At 37.8% G+C, this 23,166-nt stretch overlaps 2 protein-coding genes across 36 annotated transcripts in view; one reads left to right on the top strand and one right to left on the bottom strand.

The window, feature by feature from the left end:
• The window catches only part of LOC109195563 (tripartite motif-containing protein 16), a 1,176,058-nt gene that overhangs the window by 349,974 nt on the left and 802,918 nt on the right, over positions 1 to 23,166 (bottom strand). The window lies entirely within an intron of this gene.
• LOC102080865 (zinc finger protein 850) overlaps positions 16,920 to 23,166 on the top strand; it is a 62,728-nt gene continuing 56,481 nt past the window's right edge. For 10 of the 35 annotated variants that reach the window (XM_025900287.1, XM_025900282.1, XM_025900288.1 and 7 more), the window contains exons 1-3: positions 16,932 to 17,229; positions 19,696 to 19,911; positions 20,371 to 20,622. In XM_025900287.1, the coding sequence (XP_025756072.1) occupies positions 17,067 to 17,229; positions 19,696 to 19,911; positions 20,371 to 20,622 (631 nt within the window). In that variant the 5' untranslated portion in view covers positions 16,932 to 17,066. Of the gene's footprint in view, positions 17,230 to 19,695; positions 19,912 to 20,370; positions 20,623 to 23,166 lie in introns of all 35 variants that reach the window. The other 25 variants (XM_025900274.1, XM_025900275.1, XM_025900273.1 and 22 more) reach the window with 13 other exon arrangements.

The raw sequence follows: 23,166 nt of genomic DNA, 5'->3' as shown, positions 1-23,166 counted from the left end.
CTCTTCCTTCTCTCCACACCGCAATGCCCTGACAGTCTCGGCTCCGAACCCTAGTAAAGAGACCTCTGGCTAAGACTTCGGGTTCCGTATCTGTAGCAGCTAACTAGCTTTACTTTCTGGGTCAACTTTGCTAGCAAGAGACAGAAAGAGGTGTTGAAAGGCTGCTCCAATGGAACTTTATTGTTTCGGAGGAAAACATGAACACAGTGTACAGTCAAGTCTTAACAGCTTACTTACAACTGGGCTCGACAGGCACTCTTTTTGGCTGCAGTGGTTATTATTATATTTACATGCTTTATTCTTTTGTTGTTGGTAGCACCTTGTACTTTTCGACTCTACTTTTTCTCCCTCCCTCGCGCTCACACACACCTAACGGGAGGAGCAGTCCCACACATTCTCCCTGCAGCACGGACTACACTGCCCATGAGGCTGTATTCTTTAGGGCTATGTCTGTAACACTCTGCTCATATTGCCTTCATATTAAATAAGTTTTTGAATAATAATTTTAAAAAATATTTCTTCATGTCAATATGCGGGCTGCAAGTAGGGGGGGGACATGGCTACGAGTTTGAGACCCAGGCATTAGAGTCTTGTTTGGGTTTCCACGAGCATTGAATTACTAAAGATATAGAGAGGATAGCCTAACATATGAAACAGGAAAAGACCACTGTGCAATCCATTTATTTCAACAAACTAACTGTATTCTAAATATCACCTTTTTAAATGGTAACTGTAACGGAATAGAGTTACTCATATTTTGTATTTTAAATACATAACGCTGGTACATGTATTCCGTTACTCCCCAACACTGGTTATTATCTATGTTTGTATCATATCTAACACTACTTTTATGTGAGCACCTGTTGATACACAGCTGTTGTTTTGAGATCTAATATTTTGGACTAATGTTTAACTTTGATAGTGCTGTGTTCCATTTTGAAAGGTTTGTGGTATGTGGTTGGTAGAAACTGGCCAAAGATGCACGTGGTAATTATTTTATATGTATGAGTCACTTTGATGGCTCAAAGTTGACCTCAGCTGTAAACCAACTCAAGCATAATGCATCTTATACATGTATGGATGTGTGGATGTATATGTGTATGTATATGTATGTATACATATATTTAATATGTATGGATGCATGTGTATTCGTACATGTGTGTGTGTGTCCAGGTGGAAAATAGGAGTCTACACCTCCTGCTTTCAGGCCTGGAGGTATCAGGCTTGTGATGTTTTACTTTATCTTATAGAGGACAGAAACTGTTTTTTAGAGTGGCACAAATAATTTTTGTGGCATCTTATTTGATGCAAAAACACCTGATTGTTCTCTAAATAGTTTGAAATGGTTAAAAAATGGCTGTGGCATTGATCGTATTTTTAGTTAAATAGTAGCATATAACTTTGTTGTTTGCTAAACCTGTGCATAAGTTTTTAAAACATACAATTTCTATTTGCATTCCAAGTTAAGAAAACTATTTGTTAAAGATGTTTGTGGTTTTTACAGTAAAAAATACAACTTTATCGTACTCTGATTTTATGTTTTTTGTCTGATTTTGAGACTGTGTTAATAAAGTATGTCAAAAGGAAAGGTAAAATCAAAATACCATAAAAAAAAACAAAACAAAAAACATCAGAATAATGATTCTGATTTTCACTATGACACTTTCTTTTCAGTTTAAGTCATGGACCTTAATGCATCACCTTTTGTTTCAGTTATAAAGAAGAGAATCACACAGTAACTGACACTAAGAATAGAAGTGGTGCAGAAGGAAGTTCAGCTGAACCAAAAAACCTTTTCTTGTTTGATCTGTTTGGATCTCCAGAGAATCCAGGGAATATTCTCTCCGGACACAGCTACTGCATGAACTGTATTGATGGCTTTTAGGATGGAGAGGAGAAAAAGAAAATCTACCCTTGCCAACAAAGTATCCTTACTTTACTGCAGCTGTGATGAAAATAAAGCAACAGTGTGAGTGTGAGGCATGTAAGTCAGAAAGTGTTAAGCATGCTTTGATGGTCTGCAGAAAGAAACCTTAAGCATAATGAATTGTCAGAGATGGGCATTACAGCTAATCCTCAGCTTGGATAATTGGGAACGATAAATTCTTTATCCAGGTTTCTGCAAACCTCCAGTCTTTACGTCAGGAATTGATTTTTGTTGGACTGACCTGATGAGGGCAGTATTACGCCTTTGACACCTCCAGCCTACCGTAAGTACAACAGAAGAAGAATAGCGGCAATGGCTTTCTATCACGATCCCGAGTTAAGTTTGAAGACGTTGATTTGGCGGTATCGGTTATTGTTGAAATAATGTCTTCAATTCAGCATCTGAGAGAGTTTATCAAGGAGAGATTAACTACTGCCGCAGAAGAAATCTTATCAGAGTTTGAAAAAACGATTGTCCGGTATGAGGAGGAGATTAGTCAGCTAAGACTGCTTGATATCAGACCCGGGATAAAGTCACACAATGCAGGTGTGTAAATTTGTGGAAATGTGGGGGTTGTGGGATCATCGCGGGATTCACGTGCCTGGGCATGTGGACAATTCCCAAAGTGCTTTAGAGGCATTTTGAATGTGTGGATAGAGGCTCTGATGACTTAAACTCCAGTGACATGTAAAGTAATAGGGAACAGCTTTATTTAGTGACCAACGCATTTCGGTTTGTAGTCTTCATCAGCGTCATTGCAAAATGTCAAATGGTTTGTGTTTAAATAAAAATCAGGAAACAGAAAAAAGAAAAACTCTAATTAGACCAATCACAGCTTCACAAATAAAGCAGTTGACCATTTATCATTTAACAAGTTGGTATTGGTAAATTGGTTAAACTATAGCCCAAATAGGTTCTGGACTGAGCCACTACAGATTAAAAGGGGAGAAAAGATAAATGTAAAAAAACCCTGCATGTCTTAATGTAATACATACTAAAATGTACACAGACACCTGCAAACAAGTTAATATAAAAAATAAAGTACCTACAGGAACATTAAAAGGAAAAATGAAGCAAAAATCTAGTTAAAAACATAGAAACACAAAAGTAAAGTTCACAGAAACTCATTAATAGATAAAACCTCAATCATACCTGTATGATTTAAACTCTTTAAACAAAATATCCAGAATGTGTCTCCTTTTTCTGTGATGAAATTAATATTGCCACCTCTTTGACTCGGTTTAATGGCTTCGATGCGTATGTAAAATAAAGGTGATTTATAATGTTTTCATTAAAATGTCTTGAAACAGGACTGGTTAAATAATTTTTCTTAATCAAACTTCTGTGTCCATTAATTCGTTCTTTTAGATGACAGGATGTTTCTCATTTATATTTTATTGCATGGGCACTGTATCATGTAGATTGTATTTTCAGTTCTGCAAATGATCAAACCTTTGTCAGTGATCTTGCCACTACTAGGGTCTTTTAACGATTTTACATTTTTTGTGTATTGACTGTTTATGCCACATTTGAAATTAGCTTGTGACTTATTAAAGTTTTATCTGGAGTTTTAGGGTCCTGGAAAGCTCTGACAAGCCTATCTGTAATGTTTTACCTCTCTTAAGTTATCATTGGCGGTTCTTTAAAAATCCCTAATGATAAGCTTGGATCACTTTGAAGGCTATACCAATGTTTTAAAATGATTTCTTTAATGTTCCTGGGTGTTTGTGTAAAGGTTGTCTAGAAGACAAGATTTGATTTAAGTTTTGGAGGTTTCTTGATCTCTAAATAAAACTTCCTACTTTTTGAGTCGACCTTTTTTTTCTGCAGATCTTATAGAGTCCTCTTCATAATTTCTTTCTTTAACTTTTTTTCAACATCTCTTCTTTATTCTCATAGTATTGTTCCAGAATTTCACAAATATGTTTAAGACTAATCAATTGGCTTACAGGTAAGCTTTTTTTGAGGTGGCTAGGATGGAAACTTCCATGACCCAGACCTAGTGCTAGATTTTTTAAATTTTACTCTGCACAGACTTTCCCACAATTACAGTAGACTTATTTTAATCAGTGCAGCATTTTCTTTTGTTTTGCAATGTAATGTATTCCAATCAGTAGGTTTGGGGTACAGAGAGGTGGACAGAGATTTGTCTTTTTTGTTACTTTTTTGTCAAAGAAGTTAATTTCTTTAGTGCTGTAATTAAGGGTAAAACATAAACTTGCAAAATGTCCATTTAAGGATTCTACAAACTCCAGTAATGAAGTAACTTGTACATAATCTATATACCATAATAAGTGGTAGGAAAGGGCTATTTTAGTGGTAATATAAAATTAGTTCTTTAGTTCTTCCAGGTGACCAAAAAATAGAAAGGAAAAACTGGGTGCCAGAAATGTTGAGATATGGTATGCTGGGTGTTGGTGCCACACTGGCTGGTCTGAGTGTTTCAGAAACTGCTGATCTGCTTAAATATTCCAGCACAAACATCTGTATGATTTACAGAGAATAATCCGAAAAAGAGAAAATATGCAGTGCGCTTAAAATATCAATGAGTTCCCTGTTCTCGGGTGTTCTCCAGAGTCACCAGCTCTCAACCCAACAGAGAACCTTTGGAATGTGGTGGACCATGAGATTTGCGTCATGGATGTGAAGATGACAGATATGCAGCAGCTGTGTGAAGCTCTCCGATCAATATAGACCACAAGTTTCTGAGGAACGTTTTCAGCACTTTGCTGAATCTCCACAAAGAATTAAATCAGCTGTGAGGACGAAAGGGGCTCCAATCTAGTACTTGCAATGTGTACCTAATAAAGTGACCAGTGATTGTGTATTTATTAGTAAAATGTTAAAAGATTAGCATTAACAGCATACCTTAGCTGCTTTCATGATCATATTCAGATCATGCTACTGTTGATTTGTTTGTTTATTCGCATTGTGTGATGATCACTGGCAGCCACATCTAAAAATTAGACCCCAGACAGCTGTAAGGTTATCAACATCACCCAATGAACACATGACTATGAGTGAATGTTTCTGTGGTAACGTCTGCAAGAATGCAAGAGCCTGTGAAGCCATGAGCTTAATTCTCAATAGGTGACCGTTTTCATCCTTCTTGATCTTTCTTATCATCACATTAGTCACTATTTTCTTGTGTCTCTTTGTTGAACACGAAGGTCTGGATAATCAGCAGGTCTGTGACCAGGAGAGGAGCTCAAGTCTCAACCAGGAGAACCCAGATCCTCCACAGACTAAAGAAGAACAGGAGGAAATGTGCAGCAGTGAGGAAGGACAGCAGCTTGAACTGAAGCAGGAGGATGAAGGCATTCATGTGTGGACCGGAGAACAGCTGGATTTCTTGTGTAAACCTGGATTACGGCTGACCAGAATAGGTATGTGAAACTGTACCTTACAGATTTCATAATACAGAAGTGAATATGACTCATATCAAAAGGCCAGGTGATGACATCACAAAGACATGTGGCGTGCATTACTGCCTGGGATACTACCTCACTGAAGACATGTTTTCTGTTAGCACAGTAAAATAAAAACTGGGTTTAAAATCTTCTGTTTGTTTAACTAAAAAAAACTAAATTTTCCACCATATAGATTTAAGTCATGTTGGCCCAGAACTGTATGCAGAACGTAGGAAAATGTTAAGATGATGAAAAATGTGGATTATTGGCCACAAGGATCAAGTTGGACTAGCGATTTATACGCCTCATAAATGATGACTTTCTGCATATAAACAGAATTCTTTGCTGTTCAGCGCATGAGAGAGAATATTTACAACACCTTAAATATCGCTCATATATCTGAGAGACCTGCTCACAGTCTAACTTTTTTCTTATGTGTTGTGTCCGTCAAGACCTTCCATAGCAACATGATTGTAAGGAAAATGAGGATCTGGATGACCCGCAGGTCTGTAGCCAGGAGAGGAACTCCAGTCTGGACCAGCAGGACAAAGATCCTCCACAGACTAAAGAGGAACAAGAGGAAATCTCCACCAATCAGGAAGAAGAGCAGCTTGCACTGAAGCAGGAAACCAAAGGCATCATCGTCTGGACCGGGCAGCAGCTGGGCATCATGTGGAACCCTGAAGTAAAGTTGCACAGAATAGGTATGCAAAACCTTAATAGATAGATTCAGTTTTGTATTAAGAAATCTAACTCATGTTGGATCCTAATCAGACCTCAGATATACGTTATAGAGGCTAGGGCTGCCACAAACGATTATTTTGATAGTTGACTAGTCACCGATTATTTTTGCGATCAGTTGACTGATCAGATCATGCATCCGTTTGACGTAAAACGTACAGCTTATTGCACCAGCATGCATCTGCTTATTAGCTTCCAGCTTGAAGTGTTTAAGGTAAGTCGTATCTAAAAATAAAGACAAGATGATAGTTTATTAAACTTTTAATGAAATTTGCAGATTGTAGCAGCAAACTGAAAGACCCCCAAAATGTGTGCCGAGGTGTGCATATTGTTGGCTTGGTGACAACGTCGTCCATTGAAGACAAACATGTTTTTTTTAAGCAGTACTGTAACATAATGTTTACAGCTATCAATATGAGTAAGTAGCTCGCTGTTTACGCTAATGTTAGCAGCTAACTAGCCAATTACTTTACTGAGACGACTGTACCAGTTTGTCGTCAGAAGTCACCTTCCTTTTCAGATGCTTGTGCATCACTGTCGTACTGCCATAGAAGGCCAGTTCCATTTTGCAGATTTTGCATTGGATATTCTTCTCTTTTATTTTCTCAGAAGGCTCCCAGACTTAACGGCAGCTGGCATCCTTGTAGATGCATTGCTGCCATCGTTTGTTTCAGTCCGTTATTACACTCTTAAATCCTACTACTTTTTCCTGCATCTTTCAGGATCTTACAAAGCTTCAAACAATGCTTTGCCTATTAAATTAGTTGTCAACGGTTTTAAAAGTCGACGTAATCGTGACTAGTTGACTAATCGTGGCAGCCCTAATAGAGGCACATGAAAAATTTAAAGACCAACTGAAATAAGGAAACTGACTGATTCCAAAAGCCAAAATTTCTAGCTTCCCAGTGGCCCCCCCTGGCAAGACTGTCCTATTTTGGTAATAATTGTTATAAATGAGCCCAACAGAGAGGAAGACACCGTACAATAAGTTGACACATCAGCTTGTAATTTATTCTGCATATACATTTCTGTCATTCGTATTGTCACTTTGTTTGTCCCTCACGAACTGCAGTCGCCTGTGCTGCACCCCTGCACCTGCAGGCGCACTTACCGTGAATATCAAATTTAATAACAGGAAGTTAACTAAGCATGTAATTCTTTTCCTTCTTGTTTTTGGCCACATTTTCCAATTGACAACAGAACAGGTTCCTTGCATGGCTGTGTTTTGTAAACACAGGGTGTTGTGAGTGAAGAAGAAACACTCATGAATTTTGGCAAGTCCTAGGCCTAATCAGGGTCACCTGATCCAGCCATAACTCTATGCTTTATCAAAAAGGAAAGTTTTAAGCCTAATCTTAAAAGTAGAGAGGGTGTCTGTCTTCTGAATCCAAACTGGAAGCTGTTTCTACAGAAGAGGAACCTGAAAGCTGAAGGCTCTACCTCCCATTCTACCCACCAATCAGGCAATGAATGATTAATCTAAAAAATAAATAAATACTGCAGTGAGTGTCCTGTAAATTTTAAGTAAACTGTTAAATGTTTTCTGCACTTGAATGTTTAAATGAAAACATTTTGTTGTTTTGTTTGATTATATATTGTCTGTATTTTCTCACTGTAGATGGTCTGTGGTTGATATCACATATCTGTGATTCAACACCAGAGTTTAAATCACTTAAAAAATATCCGATTCCAAAGTTAAATCGATCACAGAAGAAGAGTGTTTTTCGTAGAGTTTGTAAATGAGCAGCCAAAATGATTTTCAATTAGTCAGCAAAACAGCCTCTCCCCACAACATGCCTTTCATTGGTATATCTGAGCAACATGCTTATCATGTGGAGACCTGCTAATGGTTAAGATTACCTTGTAATTTCTGAAACATGTGTTGTTGTTTTTTTTAAATCTGTCGCTTTAGATTTTCCGCAACAAGACTGTAAGGACGAAAACCCCCTTGTACTGAAGCAGGATACTGAAACTTTTCCTGCTCATGAAGAAAGTGACCACAGTGACCTGGAACCAAGCAGTGACCAGCTACTTTCTCAAAACCCTCTGGACACAGATCAGGACGAAAGCAAGGAGTCATACAGAAATAAGTCAGAACAAATCGTATCAGGCCTGAAAGTTCAAAATCACAAGACAGCACATTTATGTAGCACCTGTGGGAAAAAATGTAATAAGATGGAAAAATTGAATCGACATGAACAAATTCACACAGGTGAGAAGCCACGTTCTTGTAGCATCTGTGGAAAAAGATTTAGCCAGAAGTCACATTCGAAACAACACATGCCAGTTCACACAGGTGAGAAACTACATTCTTGTGGCACCTGTGGGAAAAGATTTAGCAGGAAGTCAGTGTTGACTAGACACATGCTAATTCACACAGGTGAGAAGCAACATTCTTGTCGCATCTGTGGGAATGGATTTAGCCGGAAGGAACATTTGAATAGACACATGGAATTCCATACAAATGAAAAACAATATTCCTGTAGCACCCGTGGGAAAAGATTTAATGTAAAATCAAATTTGAATATACACATGAGAATTCGCAAAGGTAAAAATATTTACTCACAAAGGGCAGTTGAAGAGACACATGTAAGAAACCACACCTGTGGCAAACAGTTTAGTTCTTCAGTACAGTTGAAAATGCATATATGAAACCATGGTACATGCTAAATGTTGATGGTAGAACAGAAACAGTGTTTGGATCATTTAAAAATGAACATTTGGAAAAAAACTTCATTTTCAAAACCTTTTTGGAAGCTCAGTTTCTGCTTTCACATTTGGACAAGACAAACAGAGTTTGTCTCGCAGCATAAAATGTATGCACCTTTATCACCTTTTTCTGACGTCATTGTTTTATAGTTTATTGGCTTTGTCTTGGCTGAAGTTTCTTCATTTCCTTCGTCATGGCCTTGACAGTGCTTGAGATATTTTTTGTGTCTTGATGTAAAAAGAACTATTTCTCAAAAACACAATCGGAAATATCTGTATAAAAAATACTACACGTGTTCATGAGGTAGCCTTAATTAAAGTCAGTTGTTTATCTGAAGTTCACAGTTTGAAGGTGTTTAAAGCAGCAAACAGCTGCAATCACTTTTCGCTGACTTGCACACTGCCAGAACTCCTGTTGGTGTTCTTTTTTTTTTTTTTAATTAAATTTATACATTGAATTGACATATTTGGGAAGTGCTTTGTATACAGAAAAGGAATATTTTCGGGAATGACAACGTTAACCAGTTGATCCATTTACTCATATTGTTTGTGACCCACATACTTAGGTTGTTTATTCTCTATGTTTATATCATAACTTGCACTACTTTTATGTGAGCACTGTTGATACCCAGCTGTTGTTTTGTGATATAATAATTTGGACTAATGTGTAACTTTAACAGTGTTCCATTTTGAAAGGTTTGTGATATGTTAGTTGGTAGAAACTGAAACTGGATTTGAAGATGCACTTGGTAATTATTTTATATATATGTGAGTCACTTTGACGGCCCAAACTTTCCAAAGTTGTAGAAGCCCCTAATTAGTGAAATTTATAGCTTACATTTAGCAATGCAAATTGATTTAAAGGCATAAAAAAATCTGTAGTATTAATTGCTTCTTACTGTAAGGCTGGCATAACAGTCATTATTCCTGACCCTATGAGCTGAACTCGGGCCATAAACCTGTCAAAAAACCACCTATGAAAATGATGGATGAAAAGGTCATTGGAAGAAAGCCCAGAAAGTTATGCAAGACAAATGTTGAATATCATAGAGGAAGCAAAGTTGTGTAAATTGATATACTGGTCAAAGTGAGACATTTATAAACACATTTAATAGATAATTGTTTTTAAGAAAAAGATTTTGACACAATTGGGGAAATAAATCTAGTTTAAGATGGAATTAAATAAGTTTAAAGATAAAATATGGATAGTTACATAATAAAGGAGGAGGAGCTGGTGACTCCTCTCCCATAAAGGAGCTCAGAAGTGAACTGGGAGTCTTTGTCTTAATTAATTTTTGTTGGCTTTTTGGCCTGCATGTGCTTATGGCGAACACCCTAGAGGTCTTTGCTTTCTTTTAAGTTTCTGTTTAAGTTGTATATTCAATAAAAACTGTTGGCATCAAACTTTACATCATCTCCTGTAAATTTTGTGTTTTTGTTTAAATTGTGTTCCAAAAGCCTGAATCAGCATCTTTCCGGCCTGTGTAAATTCTGCAAAGACTTTAAAATTTGCGACCCCACAATCCTGCTTCTCTTTGAAAAACTAACAGTACTTCCAAACAAGCTGTTAAACAGGGCTTTGCGTGATCTGCCTTTTGGTGAAGCAACTGGCCAGAAAGATTAAACACATTCAAAGGGCTTCATCATACTGACTTCCTTCTCCTCCTCACTTTCCAGGTCCTTAACCATACTCCATCAATGGCTTCTGAAGTTGTGTGTTTCAGAACAAAAGTGGAGCACATAATAGCAAACACTGAACACACACCTCCCCTGTCTGCCAAGAGCATGTCTGAGAACTTCCTCTTTTTATACCACCATCAGTGACGTGAAGACAGATTGTTCAAACAAATCTGCAATGGTATTTTCAGTATAAGTTAGCCAATTAAACATCACAGTGGACTTAATGCAGTCCACAATTCTTTAGGAGGTACCCAACATGAATTTAAACCAGCGTGCATTTTAGTTAAATAACACACCTCTCCCTCTCTGAGCTTCAGTAACACCAATTTGTATTAAAATCTTGATTAAATCAAAATTCAGGAAGCGTCTAAACCACACCAGTGTCTGAGTTAGGTTCAGCCTTCACAGTCACTGGAAGCACTAATCTTACCGACGTACAGGTTCCAGTCCACATCTGAGGTAGCAAATCCAAAAGTGTTTTTTTCCACAGAACCAAAATAGGCCAGTCCTGAAAAGAATTAACTAACAGGTGTTATACTAATTCATAATGTTTATTGTTTTATTACACCATGCAGGCTGCACTTCACTTACCTCAGTGGCATTATAGTGAATTAGACATGTGTAATTAATCTCGTTTGGCGTATAGGTAGGTGGTCTTGTTGATGTATTTAAGATCAGTGTCTCCACCAGTTCTCCGCCAGTCTGTCAGCTACCTTATGGTTGTGACCAGCCCATGTAGAAATTCTCTGCCCACTCTTTTTGAAAATTGTGAATATTTGTTTATGCTTTATTTTTATTTATTCCTTCTATTGTCTAATATAAGTTTGACCTGTGTCCGCCAAGGGTGGTGAGTGACCTGGATGGACCCAGATAGCACTTTAGCTCAGTCCTACCACTAGTTGATACTAACTTACTTATATTTTTTCTCAAGTGAATTTAGTAATTCACGTAGCAAAGGTCCCTGTCCTTGAGATCGTCACTGTCCCCTGGCAGAGCTTCGACACCATTCAGAGGGAGACTGGGGACATTGGGTCTAAATGGACCAGGTTCAGCACCTTCATTGCTGAGGCTGCAGCACTGAGCTGGGGGCCATGTCATGGTGGTAAACCCCTGTTATGACTGTGGTTTTACGTCTTCTATAAACACTACAAGATGCCCCACAGGAAACGGTTCTGGCTCCGTTCCTCTTCACCATCTACACTGCAGACTTCTCCCACAACTCCACCCAGTGCTTCCTGCAGAAGTTCTCTGACAACTCTGCAATAGTCGGCCTCATCACTGATGGGGACGACAAGGAGTACAGAGAATTGACCCAAGACTATAAACTGGTGCCAGCAGAACTACCTCCAGATCAAGGCTAGTAAAACCAAGGAGCTGGTGGAGGTGGCGAGTGACAGGAGAATGGTGGCTAAGCTGTCATCCCTGTTGGAAAACATGTCCACATGCAGGAGACTCTGACAGCACTGAGCAGCTCCTTCACTGGCAGGCTGCGGCACCCACGATGTGGGATGGAGAGATTTGGCAGGTCTTGCCTCCCCACTGCTGTCAGACTCCACAACAAAGACTTTGCAGCTGACCAAACACACACATCCACACGTGCAATAACACTAAGTGCAATACTCTTTTTCTGACAACGTTGTATTTGACTCAGTTGTATACAGTATTTTTATTCTAATTTTTATCCTATTGTATATAGTATTTTATTTTATTCTAGTCTATTGTGTACAGTATCTTATTCTTATTCTTATCATCTTATCCTATTCCAGTGTTTTCTAATTTTTGCTATGTAACTTTGGACTGTCCACTTTCTGCTGTAACAAAAGAAATTTCCCACGCGTGGGACTCATAAAGGTTATCTTATCTGATCTTATCTCTTATCTTATCATCCAGGACGATTGACCTGATGTATTAAATGCACTGAAAAAGTATAAAAACAAAAAAACATGATCTTCACAGTGCTCACCAGCTGGCCCAGATGGGCATAGGCACGATTGAGCAGTTATATCATGGCGTCCTGCGCCCCGAGGTGAGGCTGGTAACAAACTGAAGGAGATCCTGATGTGGCCTGACTATAGGGTGGAGCTGGTCGAGGATGAGTCTTTCCAGGTTCTTCATGACGTGGGTGTTTTGTTTGTCTCCTTATTTATGAAGAATGAGTCCTTTTATGATCTGCTACATGTTTTTATTATTCACACTTAGCTAGCAGGAAGAACATGTATATCACTTTTCTAGTTCTCATACCTGTGTAGGTTTTTTCTTTTAGCTCACATCTTAGTGTCCACACAGATAGTTCCACTTTGATGTCTTGCATGGAACTATATTAACTTTACAGCATCAGCTTCTGATCATTACAGTGGGAAGTCAGTGTCACAGACCTGTAATACTGGGGGCCACTGTGACTTGGCGTCTTTGATATAGAAATGAGGCATGACGTCTTCCACTGCACTGCGACCTTCTGCAGACTCAGACTCAACATGAACATGAATACTTTTTATTTTTGTACAGTGATAAATTGTTAAATTGTTGTTAAAAATGTTAGCTGTTATTATCAGAGGGGAAGAGGAAGGCGACCACATCAACAGCCTTATCCTAATTGTCCGTGATCATCTTTCGATACACAGACCATAATGTTCTAGACTTAGAAAAGGATATAGACCCGGAAAATAATTTCTTCTACAACATCAGCAATAACTGCTGCTACTTCACTGATGAACAGTTTAAACACACCATCAACATGGAAAATAAATGATCAATAATCCATTTTAATAGCAGAAGTCTGTATGCCAACTTCAACAATATAAAGGAATATCTAAATGAGTTGACAAATCCATTTGGAATTATTGCCATTTCTGAAACATGGATCAATGCGGAAAAAGGACTGGACTTTGGACTGGAGGGATATGATGTGAATTTTGTAAATAGAAGGAACAAAAGTGGAGGAGGAGCGGCTGTGTATGTGGATAAAAACCTAAATTACAAGGTGGTGGAAAGTATGACAACTGCGATTGATAATTTATTAGAATGTATAACAATTGAAATTTATAAGGAAAAAGAGAAAAATGTAATAATTAGCTGTATATATAGAACACCTGGCTCTAGTATTCAAGTATTTAATGACTTCATAGAAGAAATATTCTCTAAAACAAATCAAAAAGTTATGTTTATCTGTCGTGATTTTAATATTGACCTGTTGAATCCGAAAAAGCATAAAATGACCGACGAATTCCTAAACACTGTGTACAGTTTGAGTTTACATCCTAAAATAACCAGGCCTAGCAGAATTACACCACATTGTGCCACCTTACTTGACAATATTTTCACCAACAATATGGAAAACAACATCGTGAGCAGATTATTAATTAATGACATCAGTGATCACCTACCAGTTTTTGCAGTTTATAACACTAATTACAAGAGAAATCAGCATGAAGAACAACTGAGATACAGACGAGTAAGGACAGAAGAAACTATGAATGCACTTAAGAACGATCTATTAAATCAGGACTGGGACAACGTGTACGAAGAAACTGATATTGATATTGCATATGGCATATTTTTAAAAATATTCATGGAATTGTACGATAAAAACTGTCCAACAATAAAATACAACAGAAAGCACAAACATTCAGATAGACCATGGATCACTAAGGGTTTACAAAATGCATGTAAAAAGAAAAATACACTCTATAGGGAATTCCTAAAACATAGAACAAAAGATGCTGAAAATAAATATAAAAAATACAAAAATAAGTTGACCAATATTATACGTGTATGTAGAAAGGAGTATTATAGTAAAACATTGAACAACAATAAACATAATATGAAGGGAATATGGGATGTTTTAAACGGTATCATTAAAAATAATTCTGGACAACAAAGTTATCCTCAATATTTTATTGACAATGGCAATATTATGGAAAACACTGCTGATGTGGTCAACAGCTTTAATCATTATTTTGTAAATATTGGACCAAATCTGGCAGAACAAATTCCTGAGTCACTGCCATCAGTAGACTGTAGTGAAAGCCTGATTGATAGGAACCCTAACTCAATGTTCCTCACAGCAGTGGAGGAAAAAGAAATAATTGACACTGTACACATGTAAATATAAAACATCTACTGATTGTAATGATATTGACATGATAATCATCAAGAAGGTCATTGAAGGAATTGTAGGACCTCTAACATATATTTGCAACTTATCATTTCAGTCTGGAAAAGTTCCAAACAAAATGAAAATAGCTAAAGTTGTGCCGCTGTATAAAACTGGGGATAGACACCACTTCACAAATTACAGGCCAGTTTCTTTGCTACCACAATTCTCCAAAATCCTAGAAAACCTGTTTAATAAACGATTAGACAAATTCTTAGATAAATATAAATTACTCTCTGACAGTCAATATGGATTCAGATCAAAAAGATCAACATCTCTGGCATTAATCGAATCAATTGAGGAGATTACGAATGCTATAGATCAGAAACAGTATGCAGCTGGACTATTTCTGGATCTCAAGAAAGCATTCGATACAATCAATCATGACATATTAATTAATAAACTAGAACGGTACGGGATCAGGGGGGTTGTACTGCACTGGGTGAAAAATTATTTAAGTGACAGGAAACAATTTGTGAAGCTGGGTGTCCATTCCTCATCATGCTTGGACATTGCTTGTGGTGTTCCACAAGGCTCTGAACTGGGTCCAAAATTATTTATTATTTATATAAATGATATTTGTAAGGCATCTGATATATTAAAATTAGTATTATTTGCAGATGACACAAATATTTTTTGTTCTGGGGGGAATCTAAAGGAACTGCTGGATACAGTTACTTCAGAAATGTGCAAAATTAAAAAATGGTTTAACAGGAACAAATTATCTCTAAATCTAAGTAAAACTAAAATCATCTTATTTGGGAATTCCCTTAGAAATGCACAAGTGCAGATTCATACAGATGGTGTGGAAATTGAAAGAGTACTTGAACATAAGTTTCTTGGTGTGATTATAGATGATAAATTAAACTGGAAGTCTCATATAAATCATATACATAACAAAATTTCAAGAAGTGTTTCAATCTTGTGTAAAGTAAAACACATTCTGGACCACAAATCACTCCACATTCTCTATGGTTCCCTGATTGCACCGTATTTGCATTACTGTGCAGAGGTTTGGGGCAATACCTACAAATGTTCGCTATCATCAATCTTTATATTACAAAAAAGGGCCATAAGGATAATCCATAAAACTGGTTACAGAGATCATACAAATCCACTATTCTTAAAATCAAAAATTCTAAAATTCACAGATCTGGTTCATTTTCTCACTGCACAAATTATGTATAAAGCAATAAATAACCTGCTTCCTGACAATATTCTAAAACTGTTTTCTAAAAGGGAACGGGGATACAATATGAGGGGGGAATTAAATTTAAAACATCCTTGTATCCGCACAACATTAAAAAGTTTTTGCATCTCTGTGTGTGGAGTGAAGCTGTGGAACAGACTAAGTAAAGATATGAAGCAATGTCCGAGCATGGTGCAGTTTAAAAAGCGGTTTAAGGATATGGTTTTTACAGGGTACAGGGAGGAGGTAGAGATTTGATAGGGTGTTCTTGTCCAATATTTTCATGTGTGTGCGGGTGCACGGGTATGTTGGTATGAGTATATATATCTGTAGGTTGTGTATCCTTTGAGGTGTTACTGGGGTTATTGAAAATGTGTATATGTGTGTATGTGTATATACGTAGGTATGGATAGATAGAAACATATATATATATATATATATATATATATATATATATATACAATTAATAAATAAATTAAAAAATATATATATATATACACATAACATATAATGTAATTGCAAGGAGGTATTTCTGTAGTCTATTGATTACTAGATAGTGGAAAAGGGGTGGGATTAAATAAGCTTATGCTTCTTCCTGCTCCTTTTTGAACATGAAAGCTATTTGTAGTTGTGGTAGCTCGTTTTCCTTTTGTTTTGCTTTATTTATTTGTCTCTTTGAATTCTATGTTGTTGTACTTTTTTAACATGTTCAAAATAAAGATTCAATCAATCAATCAATCAATCAATCAATTTGCTCCACATGATACGTTAAATTTCTCTGTGCTCTAAATGTCTGTAGTATATTCATATTAATGTATTTGTATATTGTTATTTCACTTCCACTTCATGGACCGTACCAGAGAAATCAGGAGACCCTCGTTTATTAAAAAGATGTTATATAATTATTTTTAGAGTGACTATTATCAATGAAGGCATTATTCTTTGTTCTGTTAAATGATTAATGCTGGATCAAACTAAAGGGTTTTCCAGTAAATCAAACTTAAATCAAAGTATTTTCTTCTTTCTTTATTCCAGGATATCACTAATAATCTCATGGCAAAATTGCAGTTTTCTGCAAAGTACCAGACTTTATGTTGGACTGACCTGATGAGGGCAGTATTACGCCTTTGATACCTCCAGCCTACCGTAAGTGCAATAAAAGAAGAATAGCGGCAATGGCGCCCGATTTAAGTGACTGAGTTGACCCGAGTTACGTTTGAAGACGTTGGTTTGGCGGTATCGGTTGCTGTTGCAATAATGTCTTCAGTTCAGCATCTGAGAGATTTTATCAAGGAGAGGTTAACTACTGCTGCAGAAGAAATCTTCTCAGAGTTTGAAAAAACGATCGTCCGGTATGAGGAGGAGATCCGTCAGCTAAGACTGCTGAATATCAGACCCGGGATAAAGTCACACAATACAGGTGTGTAAATTTGTGGAGATGTAGGATTGGGGGATCATCGTGTGATTCACGTGGGCATGATCTAAATGCATTGATCTAAATTAGTAATACACCACAGTAAAGTGTATGCAGTTATATCTGTGCAGCTTTGAGAAGGTTACTTTTAAAACGTTTTCCACTACAGATTACAAATTAATGGCCCAAATGTAGTTTGTAACGTATTTTGTTAAGTTACTCAATGTGAATAATGTATTTTGAATACTTTGGTCCGGATTACTTGATATATTTTCATGCTTTTTACAACTACATGAATGTAATATTGCCGTGTGAATGATTGCTATAACTGAAGGCTACTAGCCACCTGTTACGTCCCTCTGCAGCCCCTAATCTCCTCAGTATGTTCAGCTGGTGCTAATTGGCCCCACCTAGTCAGGTGTTGATAAAAACATACCTGAGGCAGGCTTTCAGGAAGCTCACTAGTCTTTGCCTTGGTGGCCATTTTAGCCAACCTGCTATGCCATTTTAAGATAGAACCTCTTCTCACTAAAACTCTGGTATTCATCTCCTTTTTATGTTGCGGCTTTTGAGCCGGGTCGTAACGCTGCAAACAATCATGTGCAGACAAATCATCGTACCTGTTGTTTCTCCGCATGCGCACAATACGAAGTTAAGTTGCGAGCCGTCTTACCTTTATGAATATTAGCTAGAAAAATACTCTGATAAAATTCAGTGCCAAACCATCCTGCCTTTGTGAATGTGACCTACAAGCATGCTTTAACAGCTAAATTAAGAGGCAAATTGTCTTACCTTTGTTTATCTGAGCTAGAAGCATACTTCACTACCTAAAATTCAGTGGCGAACCATCCTACCTTTGTTAATAAGAGTTAGAAACATACTCTGATGGGCAAAGTTAAGTGGCAAACCGTCATACCTACTTAAATTTGTGCTGGAATTACTCTGTGACAACAGAAATGTGCATAAACTACTTACGGTAGGACGTTTTGCCAAAGTAGGATGGTTTGTCAGAACACCATAATGTCGTATAGAAAAAAAATTTCCACCAACCACACTCACCCATATTTTGTTTTTGAACTCCATTGCAGTTATTTCACACATTAAACCTTTGATAAAAAATAATTAAACTGCATTAAATTACAGGTAGCAGTAAAACTATTAACTCTTTTATGCTACGTCCACACCAACATGGGTATTTTTGTAAACACAGATTTTTCTATGTCTTTGGTCCTTTTGTCCACACGCAAACGGCGTTTCGAATCACCGAAAAGGTTGGAGAAAACTCAGTTTTGCAGGTGAAGCCAAATGCAAGATATGCTTCATCATATTTTCTAGTTTTTGGCTTTGAAGGAAGTTGGTTTGGAAACATATTCGGCGATGCTTCAACCTCTGCTTTGCGTTTGTGTGGGAGACCCGTCAAAAAAACCTGTCCATTATTCTAGCAGTGTCCAAGCATTCTTCTTTTCTTTTTTTTTTTCTTTTCTTTTTTTTTTTTTAAATAAACATTCATACCGCGCCCACCTGCAGTGGCTCTGCGCCCCCCACTTTGGGAACCCCTGTAGTAGGCTAACATTACAGCTGTGCACTGTGACGAAATATATCCAATGATCAAATTAAAACCTCTATCGTTTCAAATGATACGCTATTATTTGTTTTGTGGTGTGGCAAAATACATTTACAGCAATATTTTTGTCATTGGTTTCATCTTCACTGGCTATCAATAAAGATGAGGCAGAACCTGGTAGCTCCAAACAGAAGGACCAGTCAAAACAAATTGAGGATATTATTCCTAAACCAGGGGCTCCCCCTGTAGCATGGACATGGTTTGGTTATGAAAAATCTGACACGGATCAGAAAACTCTGCTATGCAAATTATGCCGCAAAGCGGTCCCCACCACGGACTCAAACACGACATTTCTGTTCGACCACCTACAGAAGAATCATTTGAAAGGTTGTGGAGAGAGTTTATAGATGAGAAGCAAAAAAAGAGCCGTCAGGTGCTCAAATAAACCTTAGACTCAAATGTAAGAACAGGCTTTTCCCCACAACACGCCATATAATAAATACTCAGAAAGAAAATGGCGGCCGTTAAAACTTATATCTAGAAATATATAGTTTAATGCATTGGTCAAAAAACAAAGACTTCCAGTCTGCCGTCTTAAAGTACTTTAAGCTTTCATGATCATATTCAAATCATGCTACTGTTCGTTCGGTTGTTTGTTTATTCACATTGTGTGATGATCCCTGGCACTCACATCTAAAAATTAGACCCCAGACGTCTGTACGGTTATCAACATCACCCAATGAACACATGACTATGAGTGAATGTTTCTGTGGCAACATCTGCAAGAATGTAAGAAGCCGTGAAAGGATAAACTTGATTCTCAATAGGTGACCCCTTTTCATCCTTCTTGATCTTTCTTATCATCACATTAGTCACTATTTTCTTGTGTCCCTTTGTTGAACACGAAGGTCTGGATGATCAGCAGGTCTGTGACCAGGAAAGGAGCTCCAGTCTCAACCAGGAGGACCCAGAGCCTCCACAGACTAAAGAGGAACAGGAGGAAACCTGCAGCAGTGAGGAAGGAGAGCAGCTTGAATTGAAGCAGGAGGATGAAGGCATTCATGTCTGGACCGGAGAACAGCTGGATTTCTTGTGTAAACTTGGATTACGGCTGACCAAAATAGGTATGTGAATCTGTAATATACAGATTTCATAATACCGAAGTGAATATGACTCATATCAAAAGGCCAGGTGATGATGTCACAAAGACACGTGGCGTGCATTACTGCCTGGGATACTACCTCACTGAAGACATGTTTTCTGTTAGCACAGTAAAATAAAAACTGGATTTCAAATCTTCTGTTTGTTTAATAAAAAACAAAAAATTCCACCAGATTTCAGTCCTGTTGGCCCAGAACTGTACGCAGAATGTAGAAAAATGTTGAGACGATGAAAACTGGGGATTATTGGCCACAAGGATCAAGTTGGGGTAGCGAGCTGTACGCCTCATAAATGATGACTTTCTGCATGTAAACAGAATTCTTCGCTGTTCACTGCATGAGAGAGAATATTTAAATATCGCTCACATATCTGAGAGACCTGCTCACAGTGTAACTTTTTTCTTATGTGTTGTGTCCGTCAAGACCTCCCACAGCAACATGATTGTAAGGAAAATGAGGATCTGGATGACCCGCAGGTCTGTAGCCAGGAGAGGAACTCCAGTCTGGACCAGCAGGACAAAGATCCTCCACAGATTAAAGAGGAACAAGAGGAAATCTCCATCAATCAGGAAGAAGAGCAGCTTGCACTGAAGCAGGAAACCAAAAGTGGCATCGTCTGGACCGGGCAGCAGCTGGGCATCATGTGGAACCCTGAAGTAAAGTTGCACAGAATAGGTATGCAAAACCTTAATAGATAGATTCAGTTTTGTATTAAGAAATCTAACTCATGTTGGGTCCTAATGAGACCTCAGAGATATGTTATAGAGACACATGACGAATCTATGGACGAACTGCAACAAGGAAACTGACGTAATATTCTAAGAGCCAAAATTTCTAGCCCTCCCAGTGTCGCCCCTGTCAGGACTGTCCTATGTTGTAAATAAATAAGTTGAGTACAAGAGAGAGGAAGACACCCTGCAATGAGTTGAAACATGATTATTTATTCCTGCATATACATTTTTGTCATTCATATTGTCACTTTGTTTGTCCCTCACGAATTGCAGTCATCACTCCTTCGGCCACATTTTTCAAGTGACCTATATTTGACATCGGCATATTAAAAAACAAAACCTTAAATTATGTTTTTGGTGTGCCATCTCAATATTTTCAGTAGCCCCCATATGGTCACCCATATGAACAAAATTCTAGAGACACCCCTATACATTATGACTGAGTACATCCACTGGACCTTTTGTGGATAACATAATTATCCCCATTAGGACTGAACAATCAATTTAAAATATTGATTTGAAACTAAGCTTTTAACAAACCACACAACACTATGATAGGTGTGTCCTTGTGCCATGTTTTTCTTTCTTCTTCTGTCCCTTTGGATTCCAGTACACGGCCTGTGTAGTGATGTTATTGGTGGACTTCCTGATTGCGTGGCCAATCCAGCACCACTTTCTTTCAGAACTGGTATTGCTATTGGTTCCTGGTTTGTTCTTGACTACATTTTTTTTAATCTTCTCTGGCCACTGGATACAGAGGATTTGTTGCAAGCAGATGTTGATGAATGTCTATAACATACAGAGCGCTGTCTTTGTCCTGCTCCATGTTTATGAACTATAGAGAAGTATAGGTTTGACCCTGATTTTAAAAATGCTCCGCTTGGTGGAATTTCTGACTTCTTGAGTTTCAAACATCTTTTTAAATTATGTTGTTTCTTTTTTTCTTTCTTTCTTTTTTTTTTTTTAACCATAATATAAACTAACAAGTGGCCACCAGTAAATAAAACATACAGACTTTAAGAGAATGCTAACTGCCCTAACAGTACTGACCTTATGAAAGCATACGAGAGAAGAAAATTAAGAAGAAAATTAAGAAGCTTCAGCTTTGTCACTGATTCCTGGACATTTGTCTCCAGAATCTGCTGATACTGAGTGGAATCCATGTGTCCCTCAACTTTGACAAGATTCCCAGTCCCTGCACTGGCCACACAGCCCCACAGCATGATGGAACCACCACCATATTTTACTGTAGGTAGCAGGGTTGTTTTTTGGAATGCTGTGTTCTTTTTCCTCCATGCATAACGCCCCTTGTTATGCCCAAATAACTCAATTTTAGTTTCATCAGTCAACAGCACCTTATTCCAGAATGAAGCTTGCTTGTCCAAATGTGCTTTAGCAAACCTCAAGCGGCTGTGTTTGTGCTGTGGGCGGAGCAAAGGCTTCCTCTGCGTCACTCTCACATACAGCATCTCCTTGTGTAAAGTGCGCCGAATGGTTGAACGATGCACAGTGACTCCATCTGCTGCAAGATGATGTTGTAGGTCTTTGGTGCTGGTCTGTAGGTTGACTCTGACTCTTCTCACCATTTGTCGCTTCTGTCTATCTGAGATTTTTTCTTAGTCTGCCACTTCGAGCCTTAACTTGAACTGAGCCTGTGGTCTTCCATTTTCTCAATATGTTCCTAACTGTGGAAACAGACAGCCTAAATCTCTGAGACAGCTTTCTGTATCCTTCCCCTAAATCATGATGGTGAACAGTCTTTGTCTTCAGGTCATTTGAGAGTTGTTTTGGGACTCCCATGTTGCTACTTTTCAGAGGAAATTAAAAGAGGAGGGACACTTACAATTGACCCCCTTAAATACTCTTTCTCATTATTGGATTCACCTGTGTATGTAGGTCAGGGGTCACTGAGGTTACCAAGCCAATTTGGGTTCCAATAATTAGTTGTAAAGGTTTTGGAATCAATAAAATGACAACAGTGCCCAAATTTATGCACCTGCCTGATTTTGTTTAAACAATTATTGCACACTTTCTGTAAATCCACTAAACTTCATTTCACTTAAATATCACTGTGTGTGTCTCCTATATGATATATTTAACTGGCATTTTTTATTGTACCAAACAACGATTTATACAGGAAAAGAATGACTATTAACAAGGTTGCCCAAACTTTTGTATCCCACTGTGATCCCAACAACAGTGTCCTGAAGGGGCTTTATACTGCAAGGTAGGGCTGCCACGATTTGTTGACTAGTCATGATTACGTTGACTATCAAAATCGTCGACAACTAATTTAATAGTCAACCTTCGTTTGAAGCTTTGTAAGATCCCAAAAGTTGCAGGAATAAGTAGTAGGATTTAAGAGTGTAATAACGGACTGAAACGGAAGATGGCAGCACTGCATGTACAAGGATGCCAGTTGCCATTAAACCCTGAAGAAGAAGCAGTTTCCGGTATCGTAGCTGTGTCCAAAGTCAGGGGCAGCATC

This window comes from Oreochromis niloticus, linkage group LG18, assembly GCF_001858045.2.
Source record: "Oreochromis niloticus isolate F11D_XX linkage group LG18, O_niloticus_UMD_NMBU, whole genome shotgun sequence".
Classification (NCBI taxonomy): domain Eukaryota; kingdom Metazoa; phylum Chordata; class Actinopteri; order Cichliformes; family Cichlidae; genus Oreochromis; species Oreochromis niloticus.
Note: the sequence above shows the minus strand (reverse complement) of the source record. Positions and strands in the feature narration are given on the sequence as shown.